Source organism: Colletotrichum lupini, chromosome 2 (assembly GCF_023278565.1).
Source record: "Colletotrichum lupini chromosome 2, complete sequence".
NCBI lineage: Eukaryota > Fungi > Ascomycota > Sordariomycetes > Glomerellales > Glomerellaceae > Colletotrichum > Colletotrichum lupini.
The window spans coordinates 6,116,537-6,133,336 of NC_064675.1; the positions used below are offsets into that span (position 1 = coordinate 6,116,537).

At 52.7% G+C, this 16,800-nt stretch overlaps 7 protein-coding genes across 7 annotated transcripts; 1 reads left to right on the forward strand and 6 right to left on the reverse strand.

Moving 5' to 3' along the window:
- Positions 1 to 1,164: 1,164 nt before the first annotated feature.
- Positions 1,165 to 3,404, forward strand: CLUP02_04170 (uncharacterized protein; the record flags this gene model as incomplete). The annotated part of the gene is made up of 7 exons (XM_049283186.1): positions 1,165 to 1,189; positions 1,246 to 1,385; positions 1,447 to 1,500; positions 1,782 to 1,863; positions 1,940 to 2,445; positions 2,524 to 2,814; positions 2,916 to 3,404. The coding sequence occupies 7 exons, from the start codon at positions 1,165 to 1,167 to the stop codon at positions 3,402 to 3,404; spliced, it is 1,587 nt and encodes a 528-aa protein (XP_049140329.1).
- Positions 3,405 to 4,353: 949 nt separating this feature from the next.
- On the reverse strand, positions 4,354 to 4,638 carry CLUP02_04171 (uncharacterized protein; the record flags this gene model as incomplete). The annotated part of the gene is made up of 1 exon (XM_049283187.1): positions 4,354 to 4,638. The coding sequence occupies one exon, from the start codon at positions 4,636 to 4,638 to the stop codon at positions 4,354 to 4,356; it is 285 nt and encodes a 94-aa protein (XP_049140330.1).
- A 3,376-nt stretch (positions 4,639 to 8,014) lies between these two features.
- On the reverse strand, positions 8,015 to 9,344 carry CLUP02_04172 (RTA1 like protein; the record flags this gene model as incomplete). Its single annotated transcript, XM_049283188.1, has 3 exons — positions 8,015 to 8,159; positions 8,239 to 8,649; positions 8,974 to 9,344. 3 exons carry the CDS (start codon positions 9,342 to 9,344, stop codon positions 8,015 to 8,017), a joined length of 927 nt encoding a protein of 308 aa, XP_049140331.1.
- A 697-nt stretch (positions 9,345 to 10,041) lies between these two features.
- Positions 10,042 to 12,756, reverse strand: CLUP02_04173 (uncharacterized protein; the record flags this gene model as incomplete). The annotated part of the gene is made up of 14 exons (XM_049283189.1): positions 10,042 to 10,133; positions 10,188 to 10,256; positions 10,499 to 10,653; positions 10,728 to 10,990; positions 11,051 to 11,070; positions 11,127 to 11,221; positions 11,280 to 11,323; positions 11,367 to 11,393; positions 11,496 to 11,583; positions 11,874 to 12,019; positions 12,073 to 12,207; positions 12,268 to 12,310; positions 12,365 to 12,409; positions 12,527 to 12,756. 14 exons carry the CDS (start codon positions 12,754 to 12,756, stop codon positions 10,042 to 10,044), a joined length of 1,452 nt encoding a protein of 483 aa, XP_049140332.1.
- Positions 12,757 to 13,074: 318 nt separating this feature from the next.
- CLUP02_04174 (uncharacterized protein) lies at positions 13,075 to 13,368 on the reverse strand (the record flags this gene model as incomplete). The annotated part of the gene is made up of 1 exon (XM_049283190.1): positions 13,075 to 13,368. One exon carries the CDS (start codon positions 13,366 to 13,368, stop codon positions 13,075 to 13,077), a length of 294 nt encoding a protein of 97 aa, XP_049140333.1.
- Positions 13,369 to 13,557: 189 nt separating this feature from the next.
- On the reverse strand, positions 13,558 to 14,276 carry CLUP02_04175 (uncharacterized protein; the record flags this gene model as incomplete). Its single annotated transcript, XM_049283191.1, has 2 exons — positions 13,558 to 13,669; positions 13,765 to 14,276. 2 exons carry the CDS (start codon positions 14,274 to 14,276, stop codon positions 13,558 to 13,560), a joined length of 624 nt encoding a protein of 207 aa, XP_049140334.1.
- Positions 14,277 to 15,026: 750 nt separating this feature from the next.
- Positions 15,027 to 15,744, reverse strand: CLUP02_04176 (GPI anchored serine-rich protein; the record flags this gene model as incomplete). The annotated part of the gene is made up of 2 exons (XM_049283192.1): positions 15,027 to 15,132; positions 15,194 to 15,744. The coding sequence occupies 2 exons, from the start codon at positions 15,742 to 15,744 to the stop codon at positions 15,027 to 15,029; spliced, it is 657 nt and encodes a 218-aa protein (XP_049140335.1).
- Between the last annotated feature and the right edge of the window lie 1,056 nt (positions 15,745 to 16,800).

Sequence of the window (16,800 nt, forward strand, 5' to 3'; positions counted from 1 at the left end):
AGTGTCCTGAGAGGCTTGAAGCTACAAACAAGCACGTTTGAGTTGAAAACAGGTGGAGAATGAGGAGAGGGAGGAGGGAGGACTCGCCCATGCCAGTCAAGCGCCAATGTCAAGGCCATGGAAACGACGCGTGGTGGTTGATATTACCCCAAATTGACTAACAGTTGACGGGAAGGGTATCCGTAGGTACCTTGGGTCGGTTTCTTTGGGGCGGGAAAGAGGTGTCAGGTCGATCCCAGCGGCGTGGACCCTGAACGGTGCGTGGGTGCGTGTCCCCCGGTACCTGCATTTCCATGTCTCGTTAGCGCTAGGCCAGATGCGATCGACCGGGTGGCTAGGCGGACCCTTGCCAACCTGGAAAAGTTGCAACGCGCCTCTGGGGACTAGGTACTCTTCTTCTGCACTGCGGGTGGTGGGTGGTGTACTTATGTAAGCCGCGGTCTGGAACACGGTTGGTAGTTCTAGGTTCTCGCCCCCCCCTCCCTACCCTGCCCAGCGCCCCTGAAGAGCGCTATAATGCACTGTAAGGTTCCCTGACTTTTGGAAACTCTCAGCGGTGCAGCGTGTTAAGGTAAGGTAAGGTAGGTAGGTAGGTGACGGGACCCGACGAAAGCAGTGACGTGCCGCGGGCGGGTTTTGGACTTTTTTTGACGCAGCAGGGGTACGCGACCGAGTATGCCAGCCACCAGACAGGGGGGGCGATGAAGCGGGCCGCGATTTTGGGGCGGTTTCTCTTTACTCTCTTTCTTGTTTCTTTTTTTTTTGCCAGGTTTGCTTTCTATTGTATAGTGATGTTCATGCGGTGAAGAAGCCGGAAAAGTGCGCTACCAAACGCGGGTACGCGGTCCCTGAGACGCTACCATTCTACCTACATATTCCTTCTCAGACAAACGGTCAGAGGTGCACCGCACCACCCTTTTACGCGTCTTTGTCTGTGTGTGTGTGTGTGTGTGTGTGTGTGTGTGTGTGTGTGTGTGTGTGTGTGACACTGGATCATTATCATACCTTGAGGTAGTCCATGGAATACCTGACCAACACACATTAGACAGCTCCCTTTCCCCTTTCCCCCTTGGTTGTGAGAAATTTCATCTCTCCTCCCTAAAGTTCTCAAAAGGGGAACCAAGGTTTTTGTAACGTCGAGTACCGGAACATCAGACGTCAAAAATGTCAAACGTCAACAAACAGTTTTGTTGCTGTTATTTGTTTTGTTTAGAAAATAAAAACGCACGGGCAGAGGGCGGGAAGGGAAGCGCCTCAGAGGCTCGGAGGCTCACGTTCAGTTCAGTGGGTTAGGTTACCGCATTCTTGTGTTGCTACAGCTGCACGCGGGCGGGAGCCCGTTCGTTCTTCGTTCGTTCCAGGTCGGGTTGGGTTTAGGCTCAGAGGTCAGAGGTACCTTGACACTGGACGTGCCTCTTCTCCCCCCCGAATCCCCATCACCCCCAGCACTGCACGTCGCCCAGCTCCATCCACGGCACGCCACGAAACACGCTCCGAGAAGTTCGCTTGAGAGCTTTTTTTGTAAATTGGCGATTTACGTGGGAATAGCAACTTCCCTCTTCCTTTTCCTCTCTCTCTTTCTCTCTCTCACTCTCTGCTCCGTATCCCTCTTCCTCTCTCTCTCCGCGTGTACCTTTACTGGGTATTACCTTGGGGCTTTTCAGCTAAGGTGCTTTACTCTGCCTCTTTCCCCCCCTCCTCCACACCAACACGCTCTCTCCCATCCCGTCAAACTACTCCGTGACCTACCCACCTAACCTCCAATCAACAACCACTCCGAGGATCCAGACCCCCAACTACGTCCTCTTCCCTCCCTTTCCCTTCCCCCCCCGAAGCTCCCTTTCCTCCAAACTTTCAACGGTGGTGCAGGAAAGAGGAAAAAGGAACCATCAGGTATACACATAACACGGTCTTTACCAACCCATCAACACAAACACAGTACACTGCACGTACACAGCAGCAACACCAAAAAGACAAGAAAAAGTCATGGACCCCTCATCGCCGGCAAAGAGACGCGCCCTCGCGCCCCTGGACGCGAACGTGAACGCGATATCGTCGCCCACGAAGCTGCACAAACACTCCAAGCTGGGGGCGGCGCCCCAATCGCCGCGTAAGAGCAGCATCGGCGGCAGCCCCGTCAAGTCTCTCAATCTCAAGAGGTCCTTTGCCGCCGCCGCCGTCGACATCTTTGACGAGAACGCACTTGTTCCCAAGAAGAAGCAGTGTCAGGAGCCCGCCTCTGCTCTTGCCGCTGCTTCTAATGCTACTACTACTACTACTACTACCACCACCGCTGCACCCGTAGCTGTAGCTGCACCTGCGCGAGAAGTTGCACTGGCACCTGAAGCTACATCACCAGTTCCTGCTATTCCATCTGCATCCGCGGCCGCATCGACTCCCGCACAGACGGAGATGGAGATGGACGTTGATCCCGATGCCACGGAGGTGAGAAGATATCCCAAAAAGAAGTCAATTGACAACGTACATTGGGAATTGGTGCACTGATACGCGTGCCATTGACAGACCCAGAGCGAACAATCAGAAGAGCAGAACCAGCAAAGCGAACAACAACTAGAACCCGAGGTGGTGCAGGGCGAGAACGAACTGCTGCCAGAACAACAGCAGAAAGGGTCGCGGCACGAGACACCGCGAACCCGCTCCGCGTCCCCCGCAGACACGTCGGCCGTGTTCGACACCTCGGCCATGGACACGTCCCAAAACACCACCATCCTCACCGAGCCAGACGCAGAGCAGGCTAGGACCCTGCCGCCGCCGAGGCCGAGGAGGTTATTGACCCGCGAGGAGGCGCGACAGGTACGACTTTTCTTATCTCAATTCTAATCCTTCGTTATGCCGGATCATTATCTTGGATCGACATTTGGAAAAACAAGATCGCTGACTTTGATGGTTCATAGAAAGCTCGAATCCTTCGACTGAAACTCGGACTCGCGAATTACAAGCTCCAGACAGGGCAGGAGAACGTGCCGCTTGACAAGCTGGAGGTGAAGCCGCGACCGGGGCAGCAACCGCAGGAGACGAAGATGCAAACGCAGACGCAGACGGCGGAGAGGGCTCTGCCGAGGGTCATGGTGCAGCCGCCGTCAAGACGTGATGGCCCCCCCGAGAAGGACGCCGAGGAGGAGGTTGTCGAGGAGACTGAGACGGACGAGCCCGCGCAATCGCAGGAGTCCGCCGAGGCCGAAGCGGCGACGACACGGGCACCACAGGTGCAGGAAGAGAAGGAATCTCAGAACGTAGTCAGCGTCCTGCCGCGTCTCGATATGGATAACCTCAAAGCTGGCAACGACGAAGACGAGCCGACGAGTGCTGTTTCGGGTGGTATCGTGAGCAGTCTGCTCAGTTTGGCGAGGGGTTCGTCATCCTCCGTTTCTACTTCGTCATGACGCGCCGTTGGTGGGGTGGATGGATATATCTTGGGTTTTGGGGGCTCGTGAAAAAAAAGGCGTTTTATGTTGGGGAGACTTGCATCGCATCGTTTCGGTCCGACTCATCGTCGACCGCGTCCCGCGTCGGAACTTTTTTTTTTCTTCTTTATTTTTGCATGATGTTTCGTCGCAGCAAACGGGTTGATGATAGTACCGCGCCATTATCATGGCTCAGAACAGGGAGATGAGGGGAGTGGAGGGGAATACTTTGGTATGTCTGCATGAAGTTGGGATTGGGATATATCCCCATTGTCAGATCGGGTCCTCTCGAGCATGGAGGAGGGAGAGCTTGATTTATTGTCAGAGATGTAATTCCTGGGCAAAACCTGTACGCATCTCATGATGGAAGGATGGTCACACTTTTTTTTTGTTGCAACCCCAAGCTGAGTTGTCAGCTTAGCTTCATGGAAGAAGCTGCACAATCTACAGCACGAGGAAACGGCGTTGTGGGCGCTAGTATTGCCTTGGTTGGAAGCTAGAGCTTGAGCTTGAGCTGGAGCTGAAATGCCGGCGAAGCCAAAAACAATTTTTTTCTTGCCTGCATGAACGAGGAAGTTGCGTCGTTGATTCGCTATTGATATACCTAATGAAAAAAGTGACACAAGGTTTGGATTCGGCTGTGATGAGGTTCGTCGATGTTGGATGTGACTTTCTGGGATGATGATATTATGAATTGTCTTTCGGCCGGTCGGTCGGGGTTAGGTGGTGGATTGGTTCTCGGAGCGGGATGGTGCGGGGGAGGCGGAAGTGAGGGGGAGCGGGGCTTGCTGGAGGTTTTGGTGGGGCCGCGTTCGGCGCGGGTACGGGGTTCGAGTGGGGTCGTCCCAATTTCTCGGGGATCGGCGCTTGGCTCGGCGCGGTCGACGAGGTGGTTGGGAACGAGGTTCGCAAGGACGAACAGGCGATTTCAAGGCAATGGGACAGATGGCGGTCCAGGGGTTGACTGCTGTTGTTGTGTTTTGCGAGCGGGTAGTATCTTGAGGTACGTAGGGGCATGTTGGTTGTAGGAAGAGTTTAGATGTTCCGGGTAGCTAGGGACGCTGCCCTGGGGTTCTGCGGCTCGGATGCCGCGGACGGCGGTGTCGCGCAGAGTGGCGAGGCCATGGTGGCCCATGGTGCTCTGGTGAGCGGTGTCTCGTTGCCAGATCTCGAACGGCTTGATGTGGGCATAGTGTTGTTGTGTGCGGGACATCGTGGTGTGATTTCGCGAGCACGCGGGCGCTCTTTTTCACTTGTTGATGGAACTAAGACATATTTACGTAGTCTCATCGGTCAGGAGCCAGTGCGTAGTCTTTTTTTCCTTGGCTTGGCCGAGGGTGAGTGGAGGTCGGCATCTGATTGCAGGTAAAAAAAAAAAAGTAGGATGATCTCGCGTTTTGCAGAACTCGGCAACTTTGGCGGCCATCTTCCGCTGTTTAATCAGAAGAGAGTGATCCTTTGTGTAGTAGACCCAAGTCCGCACGACATATCTATTGCGTTGAACACTGGGGGGTTTTCAGAAATCGAGATCCTTGCCAGCTGTCATCTTTCCGTGGTTCCCGTCTGTTGCGTATTCTAATATGAACAATTACCCATGTAATGGAGCTGTGAGATGGCGTTGGTGGCGCTGTCTGCTGTACTTCTTGTATGTAGTGCTTTCCCTATCCCCTTTACATTGTTCACGATAAGGACCAAGACGGAGGTCGCCGGGGCGCCAAATATAGCAATCGGCTACATCGTCTTCACCTTGCAGGTAACATGTGTGCTCAGTCATCAGATTCCTAAAGGTTCATGGGACATTTTAAAGAACGGGACCGACCATACTACGAATAGGGGGGGAGGGGGGCGCGCGGTCTCGTGTGAACATGGCCAGCCAGTGTGAAGTACGGGCCTATAGCACAAGCATGTGTCTGGGGATACCTCCTACTGACGGCTTGCGACGGTTTCAGACGTGCGCGCACGACATTAAATGGGCCACTTCCTATCGTACCATTTTATCGAGAGCCATTGCGCTTTCCGGACGGCAGAAGCATGGAAGTATGTATGAGTGGGATCCAAGCAAGCGGCACCATCTTGTTGACACGGGTGTTCGTCGCCAGAATCTTGGCCGACAAAGTCAGTGGGATGGCAGACTATTGTTGGAAATAAGTTCCGAGGTATCCTTCGCAACAACTAGGTATCCGGATCCAGGGCTGTTACCCTGGTGTCGGGGTGAAGTTCTCCGCTTACAAGCCACCTGTTCCATATTCCGCTCCGGGGGAGACCCCGAGAGACGGAGCGCAGGGCGATCAAATCCCTGTCCGAAATCTCCTGCCGTCTTCTTTGGATGTTCTGGAGACGAGTGCTCCACGGAGGGGGATTGTGGTCAACGGAGAGGAACGTGTTTAAAGCGTTGTCAGCGGATAGTCTGTATCCTGGGCTCGGGAAGGAAGACTTTCCTCTCAGCTTCTACGACCTGTCAGTATTTCTCTGTCAAATCTCATCTTGCAAGGATTGTTGCGGTTGGATTGTCCGTTTCGATGCTTGGTTATGCGAGGCGTACGTATATAAATGGCCAGAACTATGGCTCTAGATAGCTTGAGGCAGCCAACTGAAGATGAACGAGGAGGATGGGACAGTTACGAAAGACGTTTTCTAGCTTGGTTTCACGAGTATATAAGTAGGCGAGACCGTGCAACGTAGAGCACTCGATGTGGAGATGTCCTACTTATCCTTCTCGAGGCCCAAGACTGTGCCGGGCGCCTAAGCGAACTAGCAACTAAGTATCGTGTAGGCTATAAGACGGCAGTCGCTTTGGGATCTTCCAAAAAATAGGGACATGGGTAGAAGTGCCGAATCGGGTGTCAGTCCTAATCTGGGTACCATTGATAGTGTAGTCGAACGTAGCGTGACATACGAGAGGAGGGCGTGAGAGTAAGAGAAGGTTTAGCTTAAGAGCATACTAATTTCGCTTTCAGGCAGTCACTCTCTAACATATATACATAAAAGAATAAGCTAGGAGAGTTGACGGAGGGTGTGGTTAGATTAATCTCTTTTTTGTTATAGAAAGGAGTAATATTAGTAACAGGTATTGGTCGTGCTTTAAGGCACGATTTATCTACCACTAATGTAACGCTTATGGCTCGCTGAGATCTTCCTAAAGTATTAAGAGCATTGTAAGGTATTAATAGAGCTAGAGATGCCCCTCAAACGACACGAGAGAAAAGAACTTCCCAAAGCCGGTTTGGGCACAGTAGGCCAAAAGGGGGGTTTTCGCCGGTTACATCATGTGCCTCAAAGAAGTCATAGATAATATTTAGTCGGCCATTAATATTATTTCTTTGCAGCGGGTTTCCCGTTATAGAGCGTGGACAGCTACCGTGAATAGCGTCGCCGACAAGATGTGTGCAGCGGAGTCCCTTGGTTTAGCGAGCATTTGAAAGCTTACTTGCGAAAATTTGAGCTTCGTCGATGATGGGAGAGCAGCAATCTTGATATAGTAAAGAGTTCTACTCGACGACAAAAAAAAAAACAGCTGCGGATAGAAGAACCCTGATGCCCTTTCTGGAATGAGAGGGATGTAACAGCGCCGACCCAAGGAAGTCAAGGGACTCGACCCTGTATATTTACTTCCTATAACATGGATCTCAGGTGATGTTAGCTCAAGATAAAAGGACGAGCCCGAAGAGCGAGTATTCCTTGAATGTTGCTCATCCAGCAGTCATAGCTGAAATCGCGCGCTCCGGGCAAAAGGTCGATTGAATGTTTCGTCAGCTGCATGCGTTTGTTTTCTATCAGGATCTTTACGAAACAATGGCTGTGTAAAAAATAGTCCTTTAACCACGTTTTTCTCTCCTCCGTATTAGCCATTATTCCGATGGTCAAGTCGGACGTTTCAAGCTCGACGTCTCGCCCTGACACTGAAGAGTATGGCAGAAAACTTACGGAAAACCGACTTTCCAGGGCCGGCCAGACTATCAACTATCGATTCCCATTAGCAATTCCTTTCTGACCTTTAATCCTCTTGGAATATGTAGGCCACAAGGGAATTGTAGGACGGGGGCTCCTATCCTGCCTGAACATGATTGATGGGAATAAGATGCCATCATCTGTAGGGCCTTCAACGACGCCGGCTCTGGTACTGAAGACCGCACAGCCGGTGACACAGGCGACCCCGATGCAAGAACCCGATAAGGCTTTATGGTAAGTAAAAGACCGCAGCGATGGGCAGCGAGAACCAGCTGCTGTTAAATAGGGACAGTAAACCGGCCCGACGACGCGAACTAGGAGAAGGTGCTTGGCCGTTGACATTGTACTGTTTCGTAAGCTTGCTCACGACTACGTTACTGCACAAGGCGTTTTCAATGCAGTGGGCTGGTTCGTATGATGATCTTGTTGGATATGATTCAATACTCTTTAGTGTCGTTTATCGCCGTGTCTATGTGTTCATGTCATACTGATACCGCTTCTAATGCCGTAGGAAACTCAAAACCAACCAAGGTGAAAGCAACAGGGCTGCGCTTCGATGTCCGCTCATTTACAAGAAAGAAGAACGCAAAGAGAAAATACACTGCTAAATCGAGTCCCGCTCTGCAGAATGGTATCTGAAATCACTTGCGCTCCACCTCCGCCGCGGCACTCTCGGTGCCGCTCTCTACACTCGACTCCTTTCTCACACCGTTCGAAGCCTTAGGCTTGCCAAACAGAAGCCCAGGGTGTCCAAGGCATAACGCAAAGACTGCACAAATGATGAGGCTAAACAAAGACGTGTCAGCATGGAAAGTCCACCAGATGCCAACGTCGATGGCAGGGGAAGATGGAAAGAACGACTTACACTCCCTCCAACCCAATGAACAACCCCTCATTCGTAATCTTATCCGAATTTGAATACCCTTCACTCAGCTCGTCGACACGGTACGCGCACCGCGCGAGGATGAGCACGACCGCCAGCGCCAGGAACCCGAAAAACGTCTTTTCGCGACGCGTCAGCGCCCGCGCGACGTCGGACCGCGCGTACCGGATCATGTAATCGGCGAACAGCGAACAAAAGGCGACGAGGACGATGACCTGGATGACGAGGCCGGCCATGGCGAGGTCGACGCCCACGTCGGAGCTGCCCGAGGAGGTGGTGCTCAGGGCGCCGCCGGCGGCCTGGAGGACGAGGCAGAAGACGTCAAAGGAGATGAAGAGCCAGTAGATGTACTTTGTGGGGATGCGGGAGAGCTCTGGGGCGAAGGATTCGATGCTGTTTGTGAGACAAGGACGAGTCAGTTTCTGGGTTGTGTTTTCATCCGAGTTTGAGTGAAATGTGATGCTATATCGGGCCGGGCCCCCTGCTATGTTTTGCTTTTCGGCCGGGAGAGAGAGAGAGAGGACTCAGATGTGCATGATCTTAGATTGCGACGTGCTGTGTGAGGAGGTAAGGGGTTTTCGACGATGAGACAGCTGTCAATAAGCCCTCACGGGATGGGAAGTGAAAAGGGAAAAGAAAGTCGAGAAAAGAAAAAGCAATGAGAGCGAAACCTGAACGGGAGCCCCAAGAACAGAGAATAACAAAAACACAACTTACGCCTTTGAAATGGTAACATATATGGCGGCGGTGTAGTACACAGGCCCGCTGGTGATGAAGACGATCTGGAGCATGAAGGCGATAAACTCGAACGGGTTCTTGTACATGACGATGCGGCCCACATAGCCGACAATCTCGCTGAGGCAGCCGGCTAGCATGAAGGCCATGAACCACCACTGGCGCCACTTGATGCCGAGGAAGACGTGGACGGCGCCGGCGAGGGCGAAGAGGGCGAGGAAGAGGATGTTGACGGCCAGGTTGGGGCGGTACTTGTACAGGCTGTACTCGAGCGGGCAGATGTCGAGGGTGCAGTTTGACTTGGGCCCGAAGGTTACGATGTAGGGCGGGAGAGGGGGCGGGGGGCCGGCCATTGTTGTTGATGATGGTGAGGTTTCTTTTCGTTTTCGGTGATTCGAACTTCTTCTGCTAGGGAGGCGACGGAAGAAATAGAGAAGAAGAGGTGCGTGTGAGGAATAGTCGAGGTGGTTGTCAAGCTCCTTATCTTGTCTCGTCGTGTTTACGTGCCAGTGGAGTTAAGGGGATGTCTTAAACAGTCGGATTTGTTCGAGCTCGGGCCTGGCTAAGGTGAGGTAGTTTGGGAACCAACAAGCAAACATCGCACCTTTCATTTCGAGCACGGGGAAAGAGGGTAGATGATATATACGCTTTATCTGCAGGGAGAGAGACATTTCTCGATAGGGAGTAAGGGTTTCTCTCATTTCGCTCTACTTCGCTAGGCCGGGCTACTGGGCTGAGCGGGAGCCCCAACCGTGAACGAACGAAAGAACAGGATAAGTCGTCACCACTCACTAGTGAACGGATACCAGGCACAAGGTTATCTCTCGCATTCTCTTAGACTTTGGAGTGATCAAGAATAAGCTCATGTAGGCTAAAGTGGAGGAAAAGGAAGAAAAAGAGGCGTAGGTAGACGTGGGGGAATGGGAATGGCGGCGCCTGAGATTTTCTCTCGCATCCGCATCGACGGGAGGGCAGAGACATCTCGCATCGGGCGGGTGGCTTGACTAGGTAGGCTGCCAAGGGAGGATGATGGTTGATGTGGACGGAGAATCAAACAGGAGGCTGATTCCAGAGAACCTGGTTGGTTGGCGCAAACGGCATAGGGCAGTTCTCAGTTCCCCGTTCCTTGGTATGCTTACCCTCTGTGACTCCATATCAGGCTTCACGCCCAGCAACGAGGGGAGGGGACGACGGACGGAGGTAAGAAGAGAGGCTTGGCTGGTTGTCTGGCACGCCTGGCTGGGAATCGATCATCGCGGGTTTGGCTGTTTGGTTGTCTTAGCTTGCTTAGCTGGAATTAAGCGAGTGCGGGAGTGGGGCCGGCCTTGGGCCAATCTCTCAGCTCAGTGGAAGAAGGAAGGAAAATAAGTGGAGAAATCGGCGGTCGGAGGTAGGACAAGCTTGGTCTGTGCGTACCGAGTGCGAGCGGGATGAGTGGAGACCTTCCCGGGCTAAGGTAAGCTAACGTCCGTTCCAGTGAGGCGGGATGACAGGTTTATCTACCTACATTCGATGACGATTGGGTCGAGACGACGTGTTCGGTAAGAGAAAAACTGATGGGATGATGCGCGTGGCTTTCCCGGTTGGCGGTTCTGATAACGGACGTCGGATGATTTCGAGGCTGTAGGGCTGGGGCGCTTGCATACTACCTTGCCTGCATTTCTACCTTGCTGATGAAGTCAAGAGGCCTGAAGAGTCGACGTGTCATCGACGATTAACGTATCAGGGCTGAAGACTCTTGGCTGAATTTTGGTCGCTGACGATACCCAGTGCCTGAAGTGGATGATATTTGGACTTGTTGCACTTTTTGCTGTCGGCTCAGCCATCTGTCCCCGTCCATCGGGCCCCAGCGCTCGGAGTCGGCATCGGCGTTGGATTGAACCGTGGCAACGTAAGCTCCGATGTTCTGCTTGACGCCGAACGCCAAGGCTCGATCGAAGAACGGTCGAATCACGCTATCAGAGCCAACAAAAGTGTAGCGTTTACCTGGGATTTCATCCTAGCCAACTCCCGACTTCAATAAAGAAAAATGGAGGTGGAACCTTGCTTGTTAGAGAACAGCCAACGGCTTCGTCGAGCCTTGAAGAAGTGTGACTGCAGAGCACCTCGCTCTTTCCATCATTGCGATGCCTTACATGATGAAAAAGCCAAACCAATTGCCTGGCAGCTGTAATATGCCGGTTGTGGCCGCTTAATGCGGCAGGGCACCTTGACGGCCGCAAAGTGGACCCTGCCGACGATCGAGCACCCCCTCTCGGCCCGTGTTCGAACCGCCGTCCCGGACCAACGTAAGTGGAGCCGTCTCCGAAACGGTAAGGTTCTCGACAAACAACTACTTTTGGTCGGAGGCTGTCGTTTAAGCACCCATCTCTGACATTGTCCTGGACGCCACCGTCTATTCCCTATTCGAATGGCACTGTAGCAATTCATCGCTATGGCGCAGATTGTGCGAATGGCTTCAGTTATTTTTGAAAGTTGAAGTAAAGCAAGTGGCTTAAGGAGACGGCGGTGTAAGTGACGCGATCTTGCTCAGGTGGGAAAGCAAGCAATGCCAACTTTCCCACCGCACTTTTGCACGCAAAATGACCGCGGCTGTGTGACATTTGATCCCACTTATACGCAGTACCCTAAGTAGCTCTCGACCTCGGCCGTGCTCGATACGAAAGACGAACTCTTGGCGCAAGCATCGGACGTAGCCGAGGGAGATGAACCAGAGGATGGGAAGGAACAATAATAATTATAATAATAATTATAAGCAGGCGCTACTTGAACGATACGACTTCAGAGTATACTTGAAACTAAGCGTTTGCGAAACAAGAGCATCGTCGCTCACTAACAATGGGATATTAGCGTTACTGCGAGTAAGTCGGCACTTATGTTACACAATGGCCACACAAGGCGACAAATATGCAGATTCGCAGCCTTTGAGGCTGAAGCTATCTTTAGGCCCAGCACTATAAATGGACTTGGCAGACATGGGTCGCGAGTCGTTTGGCCCAAACCGCAGCCCTGCTGGGTGAATGGTATTCTACATCAAACATGTCCATTCGTCAAAGTTTCCTTGTTTCAAGAAAGAGCGACCATTTCTAAGATTAAGAGCAAGATGTACTTCAAAGATCCCTTTCCAATTTCGAGAGGCCGCAGAGGTTGACGATTCAGATGGTCAAATGCCACGGTTTGAAGTTGATTAAAGAGGCTTGCGATGGAAAACTGTTTCTATTACAACTCGACAATCAGCAAGGAGAACCCTCTTCCCCTGACACACATGGCAGAAACGTTTTGCATGACATTCTTCGGGAAGACACTCTCTTCGCATTGACTTTGATGGGCTAGTAAGCCTAAGGGATCGTTCAGCGACCGATGGCCTCTTCACGTGGTAATGCTCGAGGTCCAAAATGGCGACGAATCGATACCGATGCTAGTGGTCTAGGATACGAATGAATTAAAGGAGAATAGGTCAACATAGTGACAGCCCCTTCTTGTAACAGGTTATCAATCTTGCTCCAGCGGCCGTCTTGCCCGCTCGATGATCAACTGTTCGCCGCATTGCGGCCCCGGCAGACCATTTTTAGCGTTCGCAGAGGAGGGGACGGTGAAAAGCGGTGTCGTATTTGCCGCCCAGGCTGAGAGGGGAGGGAACTTCTTGGTCATTGATCCATGATGTGTAATGCCAAGAAATCGTGCAACGTATGTTGCGTTGCTGACTTTCACGCCGAATCGAGGAATAACATGAATATGAACTTCGCACTTTCGAAATCGCCTCATCATGTGAGAAGCCGCTGAGGTTGCCCACGGGAGACGAAGTATCCGCTGTTAAGGATGAATATTTCCGCATCGTCAATTGTAACAGTAGAGTTGCCGGGGGGGGGGGGGGGGGGCATTTCTTTCGATACGGCTGCAGAGGGGAACTACCATTCATTCCGGGAACCAATGTCGGTCGTCTTCCCTGCAAGCAATCACCTTGATATCTGCTTAGGCGACAACACCTAGGATTTTGATGCAGGTGAGCAGGAATTAGAGCTACTGGAAGGCCACCTTGGACTGTGAGGAGAGATGACGGAGAGACAATTGTCTTTCTAACCATCAACTTTGCGTTTCGAAATGAAGACTCGGAGTACTATAGACAAATTGAATGCAGTTGTTCGAATGAATGAAAGAGCGACCCTCGACCCACGATGTAGACATCATCTTAACCGTCACAAGTCTCACCTCGAGGAAGAAAGAACCGCCCCTCGTACCGAAATTTCTTACCGTATCACGGCCTAGCAACGTGATACGACAGTGACCTATCAAGTAGAAGCGACAAGACTGCAAAAGACCAAACACACACCATCCAATGCCCCAAGACACCGACAGTATCCCACAACCAGCCAGCATCACGACAGCAACGACAACCAAAAGGCCGACACTGTCGATCAATGGAAACGAAGCCCCCCTCTCGGAAGAGACCGAGAAATGGTCCCCCACAGGTCACCCAAAAACCTCTTCATTTCATCTCCCCAGACTCCCGGGAACATTGCAGAAACGATGTATCCGGCGATCCGCAGAGGTATCCGTACGAATACATCATAAAGTACGGATACCCGCAGCATGACGAGAGGCCGAAATGGAAGGAGATTTGCAGCTTTGCATGAACGAGGAAGGCGAACCCACAAGTTCTCCAATGTTCAAAAATGACCTGAAAAAGAAGGTTAGAAAATAACCTCCGAAATGCAAGGCGGAACTGCGCCTCGCATCCTTGGGAGGTGATCAAATGGAATCATGGGATAATACGGTCCAGAACACCCAGACTCTCTCTCTCTCATCGATTCGCCTTCCTTTTCTGGCGCGCGCCAGGCTGACTCTTTTGCGAAACTTCCCCCAGCGCATGGATGGGATGTGGTGTAATCCCCTTCCCTCCCCCTCCTCTCATCTTCGCCGTTCCCTCGGTGAACCTTGACCGCAGGTTCTGCTATGATGTGCACAACGAAAGGAAACCCGAACAATTGTGCAGGCTGCAGGAAAGAGCGGGAGAGAAGTCGTCGGGGAAGCCGTTCATCCCATTGGGCGGAGCCGAGCGTTTCGTCCAAATTGCGACCGGGGTGCCGTCCGACCAATCGCGGCCACCCGTTCGTCCAAATCGTAATCTCCCGAAAGTCCCTCAAAGTTGATCCTGTGGGGTAAACCGTAAGGGCCGTTGTTCTTTTGCACCCCCCCTGTGCCTGTGCCTGTGCCTGTGCGAGAGAGACACACACTGAGATGGTGAGAGGTGAGAGGAGGGCCCAGGGGTGCGTGGACAAGATCATTTGACAGGGCCGATCCTCCTTGTTCCTTGCATAGACCCGTCCACGTCCTCAAGTCTTGGCTGAGAAAAAGTCATCCGAAGTGACAGTGGTTCGTTCGATTCCGTTTCGATTGGTTGCTTATTTTGTCTGCTGGTGGTTATTTCGATTCGGTGTGTATGTACTTCCCGTACGCATAGAATGGTCTGAGCTGATGGATTTCGGTGCCGTCGGAGTCGTCCGCAGATGGGGGAAGGGTAATGATCAATGCGGATAGTTGCCGTCTAATTTCCCAACTGTGAGGCGTTTTGAAAAAAGTCCGGGGAAGGTCGCTGTAAGGCGGATGTCACCTCACTTGAGGAACATCACTTCACCCCCTCTTCGATATCACTCTCACCAACCGCTCTGAGCAGCGAATGTCACGTTGCGAATAATCACTCTTGGTAAAGATATGTTTTCCCCAAACGCTTCGTCGTTAAAGCCAGGTCGTCGGGAATAAGCCAGACCAAAGTCCCTCGCGCTCGATGTCTCAATCGCAAGGTTACTTCATCTGCGCTCATCCCATACGTCCCCCAAATACAATTAGAAGATTAGGTACAAATGGTATTGTTTTTGCATTCCGTTAAGATACAATGTACAAAGAGAAGAAAGGGCTCTTTTTTACATTTCCTCTCAAGACTCCCCAGCAAAAAGAACACCCGTTAGATTTGATCGTAAACTGCCGTAGCCTCGGTTGGCTTTTCCTCAGAAGAGATGTCCAGAAGAGTAAGGAATTTATGCGAAGGCAAAGGCGGCAACACCGGCGACGGCGGCCAGGATGGCGGAGCCGGTCAGGCCAGCGGCACCGGCAGTGACGGGAGTCTTGGTGGGGGGAACAGCACTGATTCGGAGAGTTAGCATCTTGGTTTGTTGTCTTCATCTTTGATATTGAAAGTACTCACGTTCCGTTGCCACCGGTAGGGACACCAGGGATAGTCGCAGAGGGCTTGCTGGGGGTAGGGCAAGGGATCTGGACGGTCTCGTAGATGACGGTGGGGATGACGGTGGTGACGCTGGTAGAGATGGTCTTGACGGAGCTTCCACCGCAGACGGAGGCAGCGGCGCTGGTGGCCAGGGTGGCGGGGGCAGAGACGGAGGGGGCAACGCCGCCGGTGGTGACGGGGACGGGCTTAGCACCGCTCTCGGTGGTGGGCTTGGGGACCGCGGGGACGGAGGGGGGAGCGGTGCTGTTGCCGCCGGAGGGGGGAGGAACGACGACGACGGGAGCGGTGGCGGTGGGCTTGACGCCGGACTCGGTGACGGAGACGGCGGGGGTGGTGGGGACGGCCACGACGCTGGAGGAGACGACGGTGCTGCGGGCAGGGCAGTTGGTGACCTCGGGAGCGCAGGAGGTGATGGTGAAGTACTTGGTGGAGAAGACGGTGGAGGCGGGCTCGTCAGCGGTGGCCATGACGGCACCAGCGACGGCAAGGGCGACAGCAGCGTAACGCATTTTGAATAGAGTTATTGGGGGTTGGGTTTTCGTGAAAACGAAGTTGTTGGTTTGGTTGGATTAAGAGAGCGAGTGTTTTTAAGCAGAGAGCTTTGGTAAAGAATGGACGACCGAAGTCAAAGTTGAGTCAAAAGCGGATGCTTGAGATTGATGAGGCTTGTTTGGCTGAAGAGGGAAGAACAAGAAGAGGCTTGAAGGCAAACGGGGAGGACGGCAGCATATTAATAGGCCATGTTGGACAAGTGCGAGTCCTTTACTCAAACGGCCCCTCTCCCCGGTATGAATGGGCGAGTGAGAATGAGAGTGAGAACAAGGTGTGTGTGTGAGAGAGAGTCAGTCAGGTCCCCTCCCGTTTCCTCCGCTAGGCACTCCGCCAACGGCGCCCATGAACGGCAACAGCAAGTGAGAGTGAGTGAGCGACATGGAACGAGGCACACAGAGTGGGAAATTACACAACGCCTGCTAACATCCAGTCCCATGAACGCTAATCCAGGGGTTTGGTGGAGAGGTTGGATGGCACCAAAAGAGCACCTGGGCGAATTGGCCCGTACAGACCAGGCCGGCCAACGAACCCTTGTTTTTCACCCCGGCCTTTCCGCTGGGACTCTAGGCCGGGGTTAGATCCCATCTGCATAGCGCTACATTAGTGGCAGAACATGAGGGAAAACGCCGTTGCCACCTTATTTGCTGGACTGCAGTATGTGGTCTCTCGCATGGCTGTAGCCTGTGGGAGCCTATGGCCAGGAGAGAGAGAGATGAGTTGTGAGCGCTTATTGGGGGTCGAGAACACGACCGGATAGGACGCCATTACTCAATGGTAGCCGCTGGAGTTGTGCGCCGGCCCCGTTAAGCTTCATTGGATCTCTGGCGCCTCTTTCAATTTCCCCGTTCGTGTTGAGCAATGAAGCACAGCAATCTCGCTCTCGACTTATTGTACGCTGGCCACTTGCGCCAACGAAAAGAAGAGAATGAGAGGAAAGAGGCAGACATCCACACACTTGCAGGAGAAAAGCCGCTGACGCTAGCACCATATGACAGGTGCTGGGCGTCTATTGA